Source organism: Pieris napi, chromosome 22 (assembly GCF_905475465.1).
Source record: "Pieris napi chromosome 22, ilPieNapi1.2, whole genome shotgun sequence".
Lineage (NCBI taxonomy): Eukaryota > Metazoa > Arthropoda > Insecta > Lepidoptera > Pieridae > Pieris > Pieris napi.
This window is the reverse complement of record NC_062255.1, coordinates 766,209-786,680: the sequence shown is the minus strand read 5'-3', so window position 1 is coordinate 786,680 and position 20,472 is coordinate 766,209. Positions and strand designations below refer to the sequence as shown.

Here is a 20,472-nt window from a genome sequence, read left to right as displayed (position 1 = left end):
TTGAAGGGGGCGGGAAGACTCGAATTTTGTTTAGGTTATATTTAGTATTATTTATTGTTTTAAATATTAAATTTCAGTTTTCTGTATATAGTTTTGTCTGTTGATGCGCTTATTTGTTTCATTTTTCGTATATAATATTGTTTATCTATGTAATCTGTTTTGGCTTTCTGTACTGTCTAGGTGTTTGTTTTGTAATATTATGTATGTTAGCTGTAAGATTACTTATAATTAAATAAATAAATAAATAAACTGTGATTAATAACGCTAAAATTACATACTCGTATACAGTATGAAAAACACACAGAACACGAACGATTGTAAACTTTATAGATTATGAAATTGTTTAAAAGTAATTAAGGCTTAGGTCTTGTATTTTGCATTTAAGTTTTAAACTGCGTTATTGACGGAATAACTTGAGGGAAAATCTGCTGGGAGCTGGCAACATTAATTTTCGGAAACAGTGTTTAACTTTGCGAACTAGCAACCCTGATGAACTATGAAAGCGGGTTATGCAAACTAAAGTTTTAACAATACAATAGCGAGAGAGAGAAGATACCGCGAGAGAATAGACAAATATATTGATTACATAAAATTACATATTGACTACGCAAGAGAATTACTGCGTCAGATGTCAAATGTCAAACGTCAAAGTCATAGTGTCGTAACCTTAACCTAACCGAACTTCCCGTCGATGGAAGTGGGGCGGCCATTATGTCACGATACCTTTGTAATTTATGACTAAGACGAACCGTGTATATTATTCTAACTACTTCGATTATCAATAGCAATCCATGATACATTTAATGATATTAATTATTATTGATGTGGTTAAAGTTAAAATAATTGTCTCTCATTTGTTTCGCCAACTCAATCAATATTCCTATAGTTATGATCAAGATTTCTCCTTAAATATCTTTATATATATATAAATCTACTGTACGTGTGTATGTCATTGAAGTCCTCTTAGGACTCCCACACAAAACTGCGATGCGATGCGAAACCGCATCGCAGTAATTTGCGATGCGAATTTCTGCTTTCCTTTGTAGTCAGCCGTACTGGACGTGTTTTTAGGACGCGTAAGATGGATAGCAAAAAGATAATTGCACTGCTGTTATTGTTAAATAGATATAAAAGAAAAAGAAGATTCTGGGTTCATACATTTATTACGATTCTGAACTGTGATGTAAACTTTCACAGACGCTCTTCCACGCATCTTGCTTAATAAATTTATTTTTATAATGTTCATCACTTGTGTCCCAAAGGACCGGACGCTCCTCAATTAAAATTATTTCAAAAAATACATATCATATTCCGCAATTTTTTATAAACAAAGAAGGCGGCGGAGGCGCCGCGCGTCTTTCTCTAAAGCTGTCTCAGAGCGGACTAAAATGGCGTCACCAAGGATGACGTAACATCGCAAGAATGTGCGATGCGAAGCAGGTTGGACCTTCTTGCGGTGCGTTCGTGCGAATTCGCAGATACTTGCGATGCGATGCGAATTCGCAGTTTTGTGTGGGAGCCCTTAAACCGATTTGAATGAATGTTTATATTTGTTAATAGTTACGTCCTCAATTTAGAATTTTATAGTCAGTGTTTTGTGCGTTTTTTGCACTATTGTGAAGCAAGATATCAGCATCGGTCTAACCACTCTTTGTTCCCAAACTAATAGAATTTCTTCAAATCCTTACGGCTGATTTTGTGTGCCTTTGCTCTTGGTAAGTAGACATTGTAACGAAGTATGTACTCAGGACTTATTATTTATTTTTATTTATTTACACTTCGTTGCAAAAAAAGAAAGAAATTAAATTATTCTTCTAGTATAAGATCGACGGCCACCGAACCGTTCTTTGTAGTACAATCGTAATTATCAACTCAAACTAGATTATAACTTAAGACATTAAAAATAGGGTCGTAATTTTAATGAGTGACTTTAATTATTAATTTTAAAGAAGTTAGATATTGCAGTGGAGTTGCGAAATGAATGTTCTTCAACTTTATTATCTTTTTATTTACAAGAAAAGTTCAGCTCGAAAGGTCAACTTTGAAGTCCAATATACATTTTTAAAAAGGACAAGAGCGTCCTTTACAATTGTACTTTAATATATACTTTATCTGTGGGGTTCTTATATAAACGCCAGTTTATTACATTTATATAGCTCCACGTTTCACATTACAGCTGTTGTGTTGTGAGTCGTACATCAGAAATACTATATAGATACACCAAACCATGAAGATAATCCCAACCCTATGTAAATAATACGATGCAGAAGGTAGGGGGTTCGATGTATGTACATTAAAATGCTAAATGACTAACATTCTTAAAAATAACTACCAGCCTACGCTTATAACAACCCTCATCGATACTCTCAAAAAAAATTACGCACACACACCTTTATTTATGTATATATATATAACTATTAACGCTTATTTAGTTATTCCTTAAGGCCCTATCCCAGCACGAATTGCTGTGTCAGTGTCTCGCGGTGGACTGCGGTGCGCAGAGATGTAAAACATTAAATTAATGTAATTTTATCATTTTTTTTTCTGAAATGGATTACTTGGCTTGCGATTAAATATATCGTGTAAATTTCAAAATTATGTTCTATATACATTTTCGTCATAAAATGAATTCAAAGTGTTAAAAATTGGCTATGTTTGGATTTTTTTTCTATCGAGCGAAGTTATTTAAATCGTGTATCCGTCTTTCAAATGGATACATAAACTACTCAACTCCACCATATATTTTTTCATTCGCCCTACTTCAAGAAACGATGACGAAAAATGGAAAGAAACAATGTACTTTTTTGGAGTTTAGCGATAGGATAGGTCCTTAAAAGAAGTTATGTGCTAACATATCTGTATATTTATTTATTTTGCCTTTAGCTTCTTTCTAATTAATCTGTCAAATGGAAGAGAATATCTGCCCACACAGGGAATCCTAGTGTGAGGGCTAGTGCACTTATACCTAACATCCCTTTTTATGTGTAATAAAGGCTGTAAAAATCCGTTATTACACAAAAACTAACCATAGGATAATCTAGGACTATACAGTTATCGTTAAGAGTGAATTAAATAAACTCCACTTTCAAAGTCAAAGTCAAATCTTTATTGCATTCCTTATGTTCATACTTTACTTTAAGTATGGCAATTGAAAAAAATGATGAATTTAATGCCGAGGAATAGGAATTCCAAATAAGAAACTACGACTACAGATTAGGAACTGAAAAACGAATAGTTTTTTGGTTAAAGTGTACTTTTAAGTTATTTCATTTTAACATAATGATAATACCCAAAATATTTTACAAACTTATTCAAAATAAAGAATTAACTACTTTCGTTTAAATGGGTAACTAAAATTAACCGTTAATTTAACCTTGACACATTGACTCTTTGTCGATCGATTTAGAGGGTGACAAGGTACATTGTTAGGGTTATTTTATGTGGAAAATTGGAAAACTCAGGAAACGTTGACGAAATATAAATATTACTTTAGTTGATTTTGTAACTGGAGAATAATATTAATTATTGCTTTGTTTGCGCAAAATGCATGCAAATTTTATTATGCACAATGATACTTTTTTATAAAAACAATTAAGAGGAAATTTGAATTTTTGTTAGTTTTTAACGAATAAACTGAAATATACTGTATAGGGTTTATTTATTTCCAAATTATTAAAAATTCGTTTATCTAGCGTACCTCTTCTAAAAATACCTCAAACCTGCGTACCCCGTATTACAGCAATCCTACTGATATTATAAACGCGAAAGTTTGTATGGATGTGTGGATGTGTGGCCATTGTTTTTACTGATAGCCGCGCGTACCTCTTGATGCAATTTCACGTACCCCTGGTACGCGTACCACTTATTGGGAAACAATCCCAGAAATAATGTGTTTGCCTTATGGTACATATCTAATAGTTCTCTCTATTGTTACAGAATTACAATAGCCGCCAGCAATGCCACCATACGTGAGATTCAGATCGGAAAATGAATATATTGAGGTAATGTGGCGACGAGGTCAAAGTCGATCTCCATAGCGCCCCATACAACTGTTCTTTGCAAGCTCCGAGGAAGTTGCAAGTACGTCTGTGCTTTTTCGTTTACACCTTCATGTAGATCGAAGTTAAGGATTCTAAGAATTATTCTCTGAATATGTTTTCTCTTTTTTTATGGAGGCAAACCGGCAGGAGACTCACCTGATGTTAAGTAATACCGCCTCCCATGGACATTGCCAGAAAGCTCGCTAGTGCGTTGCCGGCCTTTTCTCTTGTCTTATCCTTTTATCCGTCTTTCGTCTGTTTTAAAGATTTTTTTTCAACCCCTTCTTACTGTGTAGCATATCCCAAAAAATAAATCATATTGTTTCAGAGATGAATCTTCTTAATATGGACGCGGAAAACCGCGTGGTTCTGAACGTGGGCGGTATTCGTCATGAGACCTATAAAGCTACTTTGAAGAAGATCCCCGCGACTCGGCTGTCGCGGCTGACGGAGGCGCTCGCCAACTATGACCCTGTTCTCAATGAGTACTTCTTTGATCGGCACCCGGGTGTCTTCGCGCAGGTGCTCAACTACTACAGGTAATATAGCATACTAGATAGGATTATCTGAAGATATATATTTCGTTGTTTATGTATAGTTTTGGTCCCAGTTTAATAATGACAATTTTAAATTGAGCAGAACAGTGTTAGCCTAGTGGCTACAGCGTGCGACTCTCACACCTGAGGTCGTAGGTTCGATCCCCGGCTGTGCACCAATGGAATTTCTATGTGCGCATTTAACATTTGCTCGAACGGTGAAGAAAAACATCGTGAGGAAACCGACATGTCTTAGACCCAAAAAGTCGACGGCGTGTGTCAGGCACTGGAGGCTGATCACCTACTTGCCTGTTAGATTTAAAAAATGATCATAAAACAGATTCATAAATCTGAGGCCAAGACCTAAAGAGGTTGTATGCCACTGATTTTTTTTTATAATTTTAAATTAAACCAGCAATTACAGATTTATAAAAAAAATCACTTTACCAACTATTCATTACCAGTAACCTCTTCCTTTTTGTCTTCTTCTTCTGTCTGGTGCCACTTTATTGCTAAAGGTTGTTAACAACTTGAATTGCCGGGTATCTTGCGCTAGTCTAAAAAGCTCTTCGGCGCATGTGATGTCGGTCTACACCCGTAAGTCAAATCATTTATTTCAATTAGACCACCTAAAATGTCGTCGTCGAACGTCATATAAAATTTAAAGATGATTCTAGTTGCCCCTTCCAGAAGGGTGTGGAGAAGAATGGGCAAGAAACAGTACGTTTTTGCCGTACTGTACTTTTAATTTATTAAGTGATAATTCTCTAATTTCGCTTGGGAGTTTGTTGTAAAAACGAATACAATTTCCATATAAGGAGTGGTTTATCTTCTGGAGCTTGGTTGATCGTACGCTTAAGTAAGAAAGAGTAACTACCTCCATTAAGAGTTTTTCTTTTTAATTGGTCCTTCAAACTGGACAAAAAGAAAACGTAAAACGAATAAGAAAAATATTTTCTGCGTTACATGTTTCATTCAAAAGGTACGATTATACAAATGTTTGAAGTTTGAGAGCAATGTAAGGTTCTATTATGAAAAGGGTCAGGAAAATATACAACGGGACAAATGTATGCAGGGCCTTTCCCGTTTTGATAAAGGGTCAACATGTCTCAAAATAAGGGTCCATTTTACCTTTGTGGTAGTTTATTTAAATCACTTCTTTACACACTTTAGGATTGGCTACTGAAGGGTCTGAATTAACTCCAAATTCTTACTTAAGATAATATTATTTTAAATACAAGTATATTTAGATTTAGTAATAATGCGACAATGTTGGAGAGACGGGCTGCGTGTGCCAAATAATCACACTCGGCGTGGTAAGGGATTGCAATTGCTTGCAGTGCCTTAAGCGCGTACAAATTTACTCAGAAAAGCGCCATTTACGCGTGTCTTGCGCACCCTGAATGTTATTGCATGTGAGGCGGATATTTAGTTGCAAACTGGCTGAATTCACAAGAATTGCATTATTTATAGTTAGCTATACAAAGGTTTAGGATTTTGTTTTGTGCATACAGTCAAAACCGTTTACGACGACATCATTTAGAACAACATACCAGTTATATTGACCAAAATCAAAGGTGCTGGCTGAATTCTATGTATTAGGTACTTAATAAAAACGTCATCGGCTATTACGGCTATCGGTTTTTACGACCAAATATGAGTAGTCCCTTCGATGTCGTTATGACAGATTTTGACAGTATTATGTTTTTAGTTTAATTTTTATATAAAAAGTTTTCTATTGTATTACTATTAAGTTACTGTAAAAATAGGAAATAAATAAATTTAAAACATCAAGATAAATGGTAGCGACGTTTAAGCGCGCGGATCTCATGCCTTGCTGAATTTCTGGGAATGCTGAAGGAAAATATCGTGAGGAAACTGAAATGTCCGTCCCAATAATCGACGACGCGTGTGGGATGACGACGACGGATGTTCACGTATTAAGGACAATATCATTCCTTAAACACCTGGAAGAACCAAATCTATTTTCTTTTTATTTATCTACTTCTTAACAATTATTCTTATTTTTAACTTTTAATTTAATTTACCTTTTTTACCTTTACTTCAGACTTCATTTCTTACACTGCTAACTTTTACTAATATTATTATTAATATTTTCTACTAAGTATTATTAAATTCCTTTTCTTTCTTTTCTTTTCGCAAACTAGCTGCTGTGGCCTCTGGCAGAATGACCAGCGCTATGGAACATTCTGCTCCTCAGCATAATGCTGAGCCAGGGCCAATTACAGTCACAGCACACACGCATTACACATATGAAAAGAACCGAATGTAAAAAGGCAAAAAAATAAACTTGTTTTGATATCTCTTATTATTATATTTTTTAATTGTGTAGTGTGTTAGTTTAGCTCAGCGTGACATTAGTTTTTTTAGTTTCAGGCAATTACCATTAAATCTTCTTTAGTATACAAAACACTATTAGAACATTGCGATCATTTAATAAATAAAATTTATACATAAATAGACAATACTACAAAGACACGGTGTTTACATATTAAAGCCTGTTTTCTTATAGGCTTAACGAAAGTTACCTAAACGTACCTACGTTCGACACATTTCTTTTTAATATTGTTGTCCACGTCCTATAAAACCTACACGTAACAGACACACAGACACACACAAATAATAAAAATCCATAAATGATGTAAAGAGAAAAAGGAATAAAGTACATTTTAAGTGTGTAATGTGTGTGTGTTGTGGTAGTAACTAGCCCTGGCTATGCATTATGCTGTAGATTCCTATATTCCTCCATAGTGAATCCGGTCGTAAATAATAAGATTATGGTCTGTCTTTGTACCTGCAAAAGAGACATTGATAAATTATCCGGATTCGGTCACATTGTCAGCGGATTACCCCAGGACCGCATTAATATCATTGACAAGGGCAAGATGACCTGTTCGATAGTTCAAAACTATCCGTGATTTATTGTACATTTAGCGGACGTAATGACAGATTAATAGCCCTTCCTAAACTTTGTTTATAGTTCATGCTAGCCTAACATGTTTGTGTACGTGAATTTGGCTTTTTCTAAGTCGAATTGGTTCGGAAATACTTCAGTGGGCAGCTGGTTCCACATAGCGGTGGTGTGCGACAAAAACTGCCTTATGAAACGCTCAGTTGGAACGACGGACGTAGAGGTGATCCGGATGGTATTTTATATTCTGCTTTGACGTCCGATAGTGAAACTCCTCTGAACACTCTCCATGGTAAATGCGGTAGAATATGCAGAGAGATCCCACATCTTTACGCAATGCGAAGGGATGAAGCCGCACAGAAAGTGACTGGTCGTTGACAATGGAAGTGAGATGTATATGTATATTTGAGTGTGATAAGTTCTGTTCTAAATTTTCGCAATCAATGTTCTCTAATTAAGTAAGGTAAACGCCTTACGGTGTTCGCAATAAGTTAAGAAGAAACTTAAAGTTTGTGTAGGGGTTTGAATTAATTTAACATTTACTTCAGAATGTTTAAGATAATATTATATTTCATTTAAATATTAATTAATACGTTCAATTCCAATAATTCTATGCCGTCCAACAAATCACTTAAAAACATAACTCATACTTCTGATATGAACTTTGATCAACTAGTTAAGTAAGTTCTGTATTTCTAGAGACTTTCAGTTACTGATAGAAAACGGTCCTATAACACTGGCTTAACTAAGTATGTCTCTTTATATCAAAGCTTGAAGACAATTGGACAGGAGATGAAAGAGTACTCCAGTTTTACCATGTTTTACGACATATTTTTGAAGTGACAAAAAAAAATATTTTTGAGACGTGAATTAAGACAATTTTATTTTATATTCGGTAAATAAAACAAACTTCGGAAGCAATTTGATCCGCAATTCGTTGAAATTAAAAGCGGAAGTTGTTTAGATTGAAAGGAATCGACGATTAGAATCCTCCCAGTTAATTAATTCTCGAGTTTTTCTAATTTAAATTCGTTAATGGAAATCTCAAGTCGTTTAATTTTTTATTAAAGGCTTTATACACATTAATTTATATAAAGCAGGTTAGTTTATACACTTTAAGCCTATAGACACATTTTCAAAACTGATTAAACCCTTAAGGCACATTTTATAATAAGTATTCTCTTTCAATACTATTACGCTTTTTACACCGTAAAATTATTTAAGTAATCTTCAAAGCGTTTCATCATCAAAGTGGCTCAGTGGTACCAGCGTACAAAGGTCTTTCATATGTTAAGTCAAACATATGTGTAAAATTTGTAACCTATCAAAGAGCTAATACCTTAAACGCCAGTACAGATCTTCATAATAATTATATTGTATTAAAACAGGATCTCTGTCGGGTACGGAGCGGTCGAAACAGCATCTTGACGACTGTGGCAGATGACCTGTCTTCGCCTATCATGAGGCATTTTGTACGCACACTCGTAATTAAGACCGACTAGTGTTTGCATAGACTTTTTCATGAGTTTTATATTTAGTTTTTTTTTAATAATAATATACTAACACTGTCTGTAAGTTTATAGTAACATAATGATGGATTTTTTTGTCTGAACAAATACATAATAATAATACAGCTAAAATCATTTTTATCACGACAGCTTTCTTAGAAAACCCGCATTTTAATCGGCCTATTTGTTTAGAAGCTACAATGCCACTGATACGTCAAATATATCGCACTGTTTTATTTTAAATATGTGTATTTTTTTAACATATATATATTTTTAGCTAATTCCCCGACTATGTTGTCGTCGGAGATATCAAACAACTTAAGTAAATTTTATATTTTTATTTATTATATAAACATTAATTAATAACAGATAACCAATAATTAACTTTAAAATATAATAACAAAAATATATTACGCAAAGGTACTTAAGTGACTTTGTGTATAACATTTACAGCAAATTCCAGAAAGATGGCTCTTTACCTATTGTTTAAGATTATTTCTTTTAAATTCGTCTATGTTACTTTTATACCCATAGCTTGTTCAGTGTTATACCTATCGTATTCATACATTGGACAGTCAGAACATGTAACACCTTCAGCTGTATTGCCACAAGGGCAGGCAGCACTTTCTCTAAGTCTGAACCTGCAAAGGTACGACAGGAATCCACCGTGACCTGTCAACATCTGGGTAATCATTGTCATCAACCCCATTGTTTCTTTTGTTTAAATTATAAAAGGCCGAAATTTGGAAAAAATAATTTAGTTATTGCAGCTGTTTCGCCGTTGCGATATCTGTGCTTCCATTTTTCTATGGTGTTTCCACGTAGACAGTTCTTCAAATGCTATATGGGGAATCTATTATACACGGGCGCCTCTTTGATGCAGCTTATGAAAACATATTTAAGATAACGCTTTTGATTACCTTATTTACATAACTTAAGCACATTCACTACGACTGCGAAGCACTCTAAATGTCATGTCAGGTATATATCGTAATAAAATCTCGTCTACATGAAGGTTTATTTAAATGTGTAGTACTCGCGCAAACCAAACAATGTTATTTGACAAAATTGAATGAGTCACGAAGCTCAAAATTCTGCTACAAGTGTATTTGTAAACTACTGTAGGCCTAAAGTAGATAGGCAATGTTTTATCTATATTTTGCAATTATTTATAAGTTCAAAAACATCGTGTAATTAAAATTATATAAGAAAATATGACATCACAAAATTGCGCACATACACAATTATATTATATTAGTACATAAGCAAGCTAGCAAGAGAAAAAATTAAACAAACATCCACAAAAAATCAAAAACAAAAAATTAATAATAATAATAGCTTAAACTGAATAGGAAGATGAAACATATACCAACCATTAATTCATTAATATTATATCACGTTTATTTATTTATAAGTTGTTAAACAACGTGTATGTATAAAATTATACAAGAATATATGACATCACAAAATTACGCACATACATATCAATTATATTATATTAGAACATAGGCATGCTAGCAAGAGAGAAAATTAAACAAATATTCACAAAAAATAAAAATAAATTATAATAATAAAAATGTCATAAACTAAATAGGAAGATGAATATATACCAACGCTCTTGTTGGTAATAAACCAGCTCTTCATGTGTTGGAGGATTTAATTATTATATCTTTACAGGACGGGAAAGCTTCATTATCCGACGGACGTGTGTGGTCCATTGTTTGAAGAGGAGCTGGAGTTTTGGGGCTTGGATGCGAACCAGGTGGAGCCCTGTTGCTGGATGACGTATACACAGGTATTTTTTTTTAATTTTCTCTATATACAAAACACTACGTGTAGCCTTAATATATATTTTTTATTTAGCCCACTTTTTTGGCTACATACTAACATATTGAACATCTGCTCTCATCTGATTCAATAAAGAAAAAAAGTGCGTGCGTACAAAGTACACTTGTCAGAAGTGAAACTTCTTTGGCAACCTAATTCTTAAGTCTTGTTCATATTTATACAAATCTAATACTTTAGATTTCAGAGACTTAGAGGGAGGAAAAAAGGAAGATATGTTAGGAATTTAATGAATTTAATTGTCATTAAAATATCAAGTCTCGAAAATTAATACACATTTTTAATTTATTTCTTCGATAATGAAAACACGTGGCATTTTAATTTACAATTTGTCATTTAAATACATTATTTTCTATATAATATAAATTACTAATATTTCATCAATTCTTTTTACGAAATGCCCTTCTCACTCCCTCTCTTAATCGGTCTCTCCCTTTTCTTCGACAAAAACGCTGCACATTCCTTTAGAAGGATGAACAATAAATGTTATCCGATTCTCAGACTTACTGAATATGCATAAAAATTTCGTAAGAAGCGGTCGAGCCGTTTCGGAGGCGTATGGAAACGAACATTGTGACACGAGAATTGTATATATTAGATATAATTAATTTTATATTCAAAGCAGTACTTCTTACAAGTTCATTTAAATACATATATCAACTATATAATATTAAAAAACAAAGATTGACTATCTTCAAAGAAACAACGAAGGGCGCCTTTTTTCGAACATTAAATAGCAGGTAAATATAAAATATAATTTGAGTTAAGACAGACTTTACAAACTAAAATCCATAAAAGTCTTCATAGCCTAGAGCCAACAAAGCTCGGAGACAGCAACGCATCTTATATTTTATTTCCAAGTATTAAAAATAGAATCGTTTTGTGTCGCGCAAAAGTCGATTTAAAATGTGCCTGGAGGTCTTGAGACTGCGTAGTCTAAGTTTTTAAACAACATCTCGTGACGGCTTTGTGTTTTTACGAGCTGTTTCTAGTGACTTCGTTTGCGTTATATGCGATAAAGCCGGTGCTATTGTGATGATATTTATCAAACTTGTTTGTTTTATAAGTAAGGACGAATTGTATAAACGTTAATTTATTTTTTAATATACTTATCAGAGACTACAAACGTCTGTTATTTTTTCCCTCTATATCTATATCTGTGTAAAAGTATACGAAATGACTATAAAAAAATTATGAAAATTCAATGTCTATGTTATAAAAATGTTAGTTTTTGTTTTGTATACAAAAAAATAATAATATATCTATGTATATTGTATATAGTATATATAATAAAAATGTCCTAGAGATATCGTTACTCCATCGATCTGGACATCGTAGCGGGTTTAGTGGGCGTCATGTGGATAATTATCGTACAGTATTTAATTTAGATTGATCCCTTTTAACACTACAAATTACACTTTGAATTATCATTCTTTAAAGTAATAGAAGGAATCTCAATTATTAACCAAAGTAACAATAATAATCAACGGCCAATTGACTTGATCAGAACATTTCCTTATAATCCGAGCATTCCGCGACACATATATACATATATATATAAATGTAACTTTTGAATAAGAATCACCATAGAAGGACAATATTAATAGCTATAATATGTATCTGTTTTGTGATATTTTTCTAATAAACAATTGCCATTAGCCTTCGGTGCCACACTATAAATTTGTATCATGTTATTTTAGCATAGATCTGTGGCTAACTATATACAATATCTATGCACCATGCCTTATAATTTTCTATACAATACTTTTCATCTTCTATATATTATATAGAACGAAATAAAAGCCCTTAATCAATGGAACAGTACTTACAACTATGTCCATTATGTACGGAATTCTCAGAGGTTGTCATCCACAGCCCGGAATTTAGATTGGTTATAAATACACGACAAGCCAAGATGTCATATATATTACGATAAAATTGGGAATGTTCTTGTAATGTGCAATGATTTATTTATTAACACTTCGTTACATACATAAATATAATACAATTGATATAATTAAATGAAAAGGATGGCAATTGACGGCCTTCTCGCTTTAGAGCGATCTCTTCCATGCAAACACTGTGAGATTAACTTTAATTAAATAAGGTAAGCAAGAAGTGAAATAAGACATATAGTAGTTATATAGGCATAACGAATGGAACAACACAAATCAATTAAGCAAGCAATGGACAATATTAAAAAAAGGACGCATGAAAAAGAAAAAAGTGCACATGAAATAGAAAAAAGTGCACATAAATCACGATAATTTTGGTTAGTACGGAAGTACAATTGAAAGAATACGATGTGGACAGGTAATGTTTGTACAGAAGAGATTTAAAGGAAGATAGAGAAGGAGGAAAGCGAGTTGGGACGGGAAGTGAATTCCGTAGCCTCACTGCAGAGACTTTAAAGGATTCGTCAAGAAAGGAAGAGTTATAAGATGGGATATATATGGATAATTTAATTTAAAGTGGTTTTATGGGGCACTATAAAAAAATCTTTATTTTTTTACACAAATTACATAGCTTCGTTTCGTACCTACTTTTCAAATTTTCTGATTTTTAACCATATTTAATGTAACGTAAATTTTTACAATAAGGACAAAAGAAATTAATAAATTTCGTCGACTTATAAACCCTCTCTAGCGAATAAAATTGTTAATGCTTTTGCGTTGCCCAGAAATTACGCAATTACTTGCAACCAATTCCATGCCGTAGCACATACTCAATGGAGCGTCTACGCCGTAGATCATTGTTGCCTACGACACGTACGTACGCCGTTTACTTTGTTGAATACTTTTTATTATAGTCGACGCATTATGAACTGAGGCTTCGGGGTGTAAATCATATTTATCTGTCTGTCTCGCTCGCACTTGGAGAGGTGTAGTGATTTGTAGAGGTGCATATCGATAGCGGGATAGGCACGATCGTTATGCTAAATTATATTTGTAAGATAAAATGTTTGTTTCGACGTAATCATACAGAAACTGTATAGATCGTAATGTGGCCCTGAAAATGGTCGTTTTTAAAATGGCCGTTATAGAAAAACATCAACCCTTACTCGTAACGACCAATCTGGAGTCAGAGTGCGTGCGCAGCTAGCTAAGTATCGATAACGGATTGCATTGCGTGCACATTCCTACTGTCAATGACATTTATTGCCCGACGACTCAGTTTAAAATGCATTGGCTTTAGTTGTTAATATAAAATTATGTATTATACAACCTCTGAAGCTTAGTCGTGAACGCTGGACCTGAGTTCGATTCCAGATAAAACTGCTTCATATTCAGCTGTACCTTTGAATTATCATGAAACTTCAAGCAATGACATAAAAATATTTACTGCGCTAAAAAGCTAATGCTTGGTAGCGTATGGTTTCTTTAATTTAATAACAATTAAAACGAAAAATCCATACTCTTTACCCAATATCACAACTTCAGTTTATCTTATTTCAAGTTAGTTAAAGTCAAAAATCATTTATTCATATAGGTAACACAATTTACACTTCTGAACGTCAAAAAAGAAATATACTTTAAATGTTTCTAATTTTACATTTACTGCCAGTTCTCGAATCAAGGGCGTAGAACGGAAGAGAAGAACTGGCAATAAACTCTCCGCCACTCTTTTTAATCGCCAAGTTTTTTCTTTTACACAACGTTTGTTTACTTAATTAAATTTAATTAGCTGCAACCATTACATCATGTTCCACATGACATCTTAAGTAATAAATAATATTAAAATAAATTAAAAACAAAGATTTGTCCTCTATCAGCAGGAGGCATGGTGATATAGGACTAGTTACTTCTAAGTTACATTTACACGAGCAAAGCAATTTAAAGGAAAACAAAGTGAATTAAATATTACCACCCTATTTTGCTCCACCCTACCCACCTTCAATACCTTCGTATCAATAAGCGGGATATTATCCCGATCGAGATGGTGAACTATGCATGCGATGTTGACCTGCTAGTTCGATTAATAAAGGAACTCGTTTGGTCCTCATAAAATACCTCGTAAGTATTGATTTCGTGACTCTTGTTAGGGCTGGCCATTTTAATTTATGAGTATTAAGTCGCTTTTCAAATATCCAAAAGTAGTGAAGATCTTCTAATCTTAAATGGAAAATATATCATGAGCCACTCTCTTGCCATTTTATTAGCCAAGATATCCTCTGTACGTGTAGATACAGACGTACGTCATATTGGATTTACTCCAGACAGTCTGCTAACGAAAGAGCCGTATGAGGAACTCGAGGTGAGATCTCCTTTGGTAGATTCCCTTGCTGTGACTTTTGCATTCTACCAGGACCTCCGCGGATCACCTATTTGCCTAGCTATCCGTGCTATAGCTATAGTGTTCCGCCCATTATTACTTATAATATAAATTATTGGCAAAAAATGTAACTGTAACTCACATAAAATATATATATATGATTCTGCAGTGTACCTGTTATTGTATATTATTTCATGGCATGATTGAAATCGCAACATAATAATTCTTTTAACTTCAATTTACTGCAGAAGACTTTTCATTCCACATATAAAGCTTTATAGAAAATCTTCTGATACTATTGTTGATATTGAAAACTTTACAGTTGAAAATTCTATTATTACTTTTCCTTTTTATTGTTAACATTTTCACTATTTTTCTTTTCTCAGTTTTAACTTACCTGAGCTGGTGGCATAGTACTTTGACTCATTCACAAGTGTAAATGATTTATAATAAAGTCTACTTTGACTTTTTCTTAATCAATAAATAACAAGTACAAAAACTTAAAGATAATGCTCCTGTCCTCCGTTTAATATTGGATACCTTAAAAAATTTACCCCCCTTTTGACTTTTAAATTTACCCCATTTAAAAGTCACCTACTTACCGTACATTGATCTGTAATAAATAAGTATTGCAGCCTTTTCCAACACAAAAATCGAATCTCATCTTCACTCTCAAAAAATATCAAGAGTTCTTCTTAAGGAATTTGCAAAAAGTACGAAGCCTACAAACAACTTTGTACTACAACCTTTTTTCATTGCCTGAGATTTCGTCTTTTATATTGTTAATTTTAACCAGTGAATGTGTCCAGTCATATGTAAGTGAAACCTAATATGTATTCAATTTGTTATTATAAACTGCTAAGTAGCAGCCCTAACTTCGAGCCTGGAGTTTCATACAGTGAGCAATTATGCAACGCCGCTTAACGTACGCTTCGATTACTTTGTTAAATATTAAAGCTTTTATCGAAAATTATTACATTTTTATTTATTCAGCGTTTTAATTAACGATGAATATAACGATACAATTACTTTATACGAATTTTGAAAGTTGATTTGATTTATAATTCAAATAGTGCCTGATTTGACAAATGGCGTATTGTGTATCTAATATATAAAATTCTCGTGTCACAATGTTCTAAAATACTCCTCCGAAACGGCTCGACCGATTCTTATGAATTTTTTATGCATATTCAGTAAGTATGAGAATCGGCTACTATCTATCTTTCAAACCCCTAAGTGATATGGGGTGTCCACCCCAATTTTTTTTAATTTTTTGCATAAATTTTTTTATGATACAACATATAAAAATACATACAACCCTTAATTTTCACCCCTCTACGATCAACCTCTATTTTTATTTGTTAATTTAAAACTTATGACTTGAGCTCAGAGGTTCATATAGAGAAAAATTCACAGAAAATCTTAAAAACTTTTCATTCCGGAAAATCTAACAGTCTCCGGGGCAGCATAGCAAGATGTGCCATGTTGGTATGTACTACATAGGAGGCTAAGTAAAATCACATTAAGGAGAAATGAAGTTCGCGGGGGAAGCTAGTTATTATATAGATCTAACAATGTCTGCCAACATTGGCACAAAATTAAATTGTGAACGAATTTCAAATAAATTTGAGAATAGAATATTGTAAGGAAACTTGATAATGTCTGAAACGAATGAAATAAACTTTTGTTATATTCGAGCTTATTTTAATCAAAGTATTTCGTTTTATTAACCTTAAAAAATTTTTATAATCTTTAAAGTATATTAAGTATAATATAAAGAGTGCGAATGAAGAAGATAATCGTAATTACAAACGCTTTGGACCGTAAAGCATCTAATTATAATTACTATATTACCATTCATTCTGATATTACCTATCATTGTTATTCTTAGCACAGTACAACTTTTAATATCACGATATAAACGAAAAACTGACTTTGTATTCTGTAAATGTTAATGATTGAGTTAAGTAATTTGCAGAATAAACCTCCTGATTCATAATTATGTATCTGTTTCGTGTTATCATTAGTTGTTTTTATAATAGGCAGGTGGGGGATCAGCCTTCTGGACACACCACATTTACACCGGATTTCCTCAGGATATTTTCCTTCACCCGATTTCTATTTTCTTTCCTCCTACCGAGTTACCAATCGGTGCCGGACGGTGGGGAAATCGTACCTATTTTACATTTGTTCACTACACAATTTTCAACAACAGAATGACAGGAAATGTCATATAAAAAAAATATACAAATTTTCTTTAGTGTCAGTACTTTTGCGCCACCCAGTATATATGTATATTATTATAAGACCATTAAGACCGATGTGGATTCATAAAAATATATGAAAGGAATAAAATGTTTTATTACCTCATATTGAGTCTTCATGAGATCCCAATTATTATAATATGAAACATGAAATATTATTGAATGTAATAAAATTCATTGAAATAAATTCTCCTTGATATAAAATATTCGTATTCAAGAGGCAGTATTGAGTAGGTAAAAAATCCGTTAATAAGTTTATTGTCTTCTATTTTAAAAGTTCAGTGTCTATCCGAGACACCTTCAGTACAAAAATAAATCAGTGGTGCTACAACCTTTTTTTTGGTCTCGGTCTCAGATTTCTGTATCTCTTTCATTATCTTTTATCAATCTAATAGGTGATCAGCCTCCTGTGCCTCAAACACGCCGTCAACTTTTTGGATCTAATGCAAGCCGGTTTTCTTTCGATTTTTTACTTCACCGTTCGAGTGAATGTTAGATGCGCACAAGAAAGAAAGTCCATTGGTGCACAGCCGGGGATCGAACCTACGACAAACCTCAAAAAGCAGATCCTTTAAATCATATACCTTGCCTTAGAAACCTCCAGCCTTAAAAATGTTACGATTTCTTGTATCAATTTGTAATGTTACTGTTATTGTTCTAGCACCGAGATACTCAAGAAACCCTGGCAGTGCTGGATCGCCTGGACCTGGATACGGAGAAACCGTCTGATGAGGAGGTGGCCCGCAAGTTTGGCTTCGAAGAAGCCTACTACAATGGGACAGTTTCATGGTGGCAGCAGCTAAAGCCCCAAATGTGGTCTTTGTTTGATGAACCGTATAGTTCTAATGCTGCTAAGGTGAGAATCTGATGGTGAACAATGAACTTGGAATAGTCCCCGTTATATCTTTGGAATCAGAATCTAAGATTTTTAGAAAATATTCATGAATTTCTGGCCATTTATCTCCACAAAAAATAAACGTAAAATTTTTAATACTATCCTGTCAGGACTTAGCTTGCAATAAAGCCTCATTACGAAATATTGTTAAATATACTCCAAAAAATAACGGTCATAATCCTTTGATAGTCAAATTTGACGGACCTTTATAATTCAAATTAATGTTAATTAAATTATTTTACACCCAGAGGAAGGCTTACTCTTGTTTAACGATGGCTTAAACCTTTTTTAAGGCAATTAAATTCGCCCCCCTGACCTACAAGCGGGTTTTGAATTAAAGATTAGTTTGCCTCCGTTGAATATATTTTTGCTTCACATATTTTCTGTTCTTTTCTAGTTTCGTTTGTTCTTGTCATATCATTATAGTGTATGTTGTTTGTTTGAAGATCGTCTAACGGGGCACCGGCACACCCTGCTCTATTTCATAGATATTATTTGTATCTACCAACCGATGATTTTCAAAGCTAGCCTCCAAGTTAAATACGAGTATATATAAATACATATAGTGTCTTGGTATTCACAAATAAGGTTGTTATTATATATTCAAACAAATTACCAGCTATTATAGTAATAATATATATGCTTCGTTTTGCAATAAATTTTATGGCTCTGGTATAAAATATACATTTCTAATAATATCTGCTCAATATTCAACTCAGTAATAAAATACTTCAGAACTCCTACGCTATTTATGAGAAATGTAAATAATTTACAAGTTCATTTATTTTCAGTTAAATTTACGAAAACTTACCTGATTATGATGTTAAATTCTAACCTAATATTGATAGTCAAGTATACAGTATTTACAATTTTCTTAACCTACAAAGTAATAATAAAAAATATTAAAAAGAAAATCAAAACAAATTTAAAAAGTTTGGTCCCTGTGGCATACCTTTAACGCTGGCAGCATATCCTCGCTGTACTGCGATACTTATTCGTTGACCCAGGAACGAACGTTGACTTATTTTTCTTTTTAGATAATCGGTGTGATATCGGTGTTCTTCATCTGCGTGTCCATCATATCGTTCTGTCTCAAGACTCACCCGGATATGAGAGTTCCGGTGATAAGGAACTATTCTGTTACGACCGCTAACCAATCGCCAAGCTGGGCGTTGGATAAAGTGCAGACGAATGCCCACGTCGCGTTCTTCTACATTGAGTGTGTGTGCAACGCGTGGTTCACCCTCGAGATCCTAGTCCGCTTCATATCCAGTCCAAACAAGTGTGAATTCATCAAATCCTCCGTCAACATCATCGACTACATCGCTACAATGAGTTTCTACATCGACCTCATCCTTCAGAAGTACGCGTCTCACGTGGAGAACGCTGACATCCTGGAGTTCTTTTCCATCATTCGTATCATGAGACTATTTAAATTGACCAGGCATTCGTCTGGTCTAAAGATTCTTATACAGACATTCAGAGCATCAGCGAAAGAGCTGACTCTTCTAGTGTTTTTCTTAGTGCTTGGTATAGTGATATTCGCAAGTTTGGTGTATTACGCTGAGAGAATTCAAACGAATCCCCATAATGACTTCAATAGTATACCCCTCGGTTTGTGGTGGGCGCTGGTTACCATGACAACGGTCGGGTATGGAGATATGGCTCCGAAGACTTATGTTGGAATGTTTGTTGGTGCTTTATGCGCCTTGGCTGGTGTGAGTATATATTTGTTTACAGTACAATTCCAAGTCATTACATTCATTTTGTATCTATATCATACCGAACGTAAGTTTTTTTTGTTTTTCTTGCTTAAAAACTACTGAGTGGTATTTCAATCTATTTGTTTAAATTGAGTGGATAGAATTTAAATATCCTATATTTTCGTTTTGCGGTAACTAATAAATATATATGTATATCTTATTTTTTCAGTAATTACTATATAAATCTGTGTAATTAGTTTTATTTTAAATAAAAAAATTACAACTTTTAATATTTACCTTACCATTTAAGAGACATTTTCGCGGAGAGCCTCGCCTTTACCGAGAAGATTTTTACTAATTGTCAATTGGTTTTAAACTGACTTTCTAGATTTTATTATAAAGCGATATTTTTCATATTTGATATGAACATCCAGTTCCAAAAACCAACTCAATTGCAATACAATTTTAACTCAAAAA

The 20,472-nt window shown here is 33.4% G+C and overlaps 1 protein-coding gene across 6 annotated transcripts in view; it reads left to right on the top strand.

Moving 5' to 3' along the window:
• The window catches only part of LOC125060774 (potassium voltage-gated channel protein Shaw-like), a 75,281-nt gene that overhangs the window by 42,966 nt on the left and 11,843 nt on the right, over positions 1-20,472 (top strand). For 5 of the 6 annotated variants that reach the window (XR_007118917.1, XR_007118920.1, XR_007118919.1 and 2 more), the window contains exons 2-6: positions 3,937-4,080; positions 4,369-4,579; positions 10,694-10,811; positions 18,059-18,253; positions 19,330-20,010. Coding sequence is in view for 2 of the 6 variants with exons in the window: in XM_047665827.1 (XP_047521783.1) it covers positions 4,371-4,579; positions 10,694-10,811; positions 18,059-18,253; positions 19,330-20,010 (1,203 nt within the window). In the remaining 4 variants the exon portion in view is untranslated. The remainder of the gene's footprint in view (positions 1-3,936; positions 4,081-4,368; positions 4,580-10,693; positions 10,812-18,058; positions 18,254-19,329; positions 20,011-20,472) is intronic. The other variant, XM_047665829.1, reaches the window with a different exon arrangement.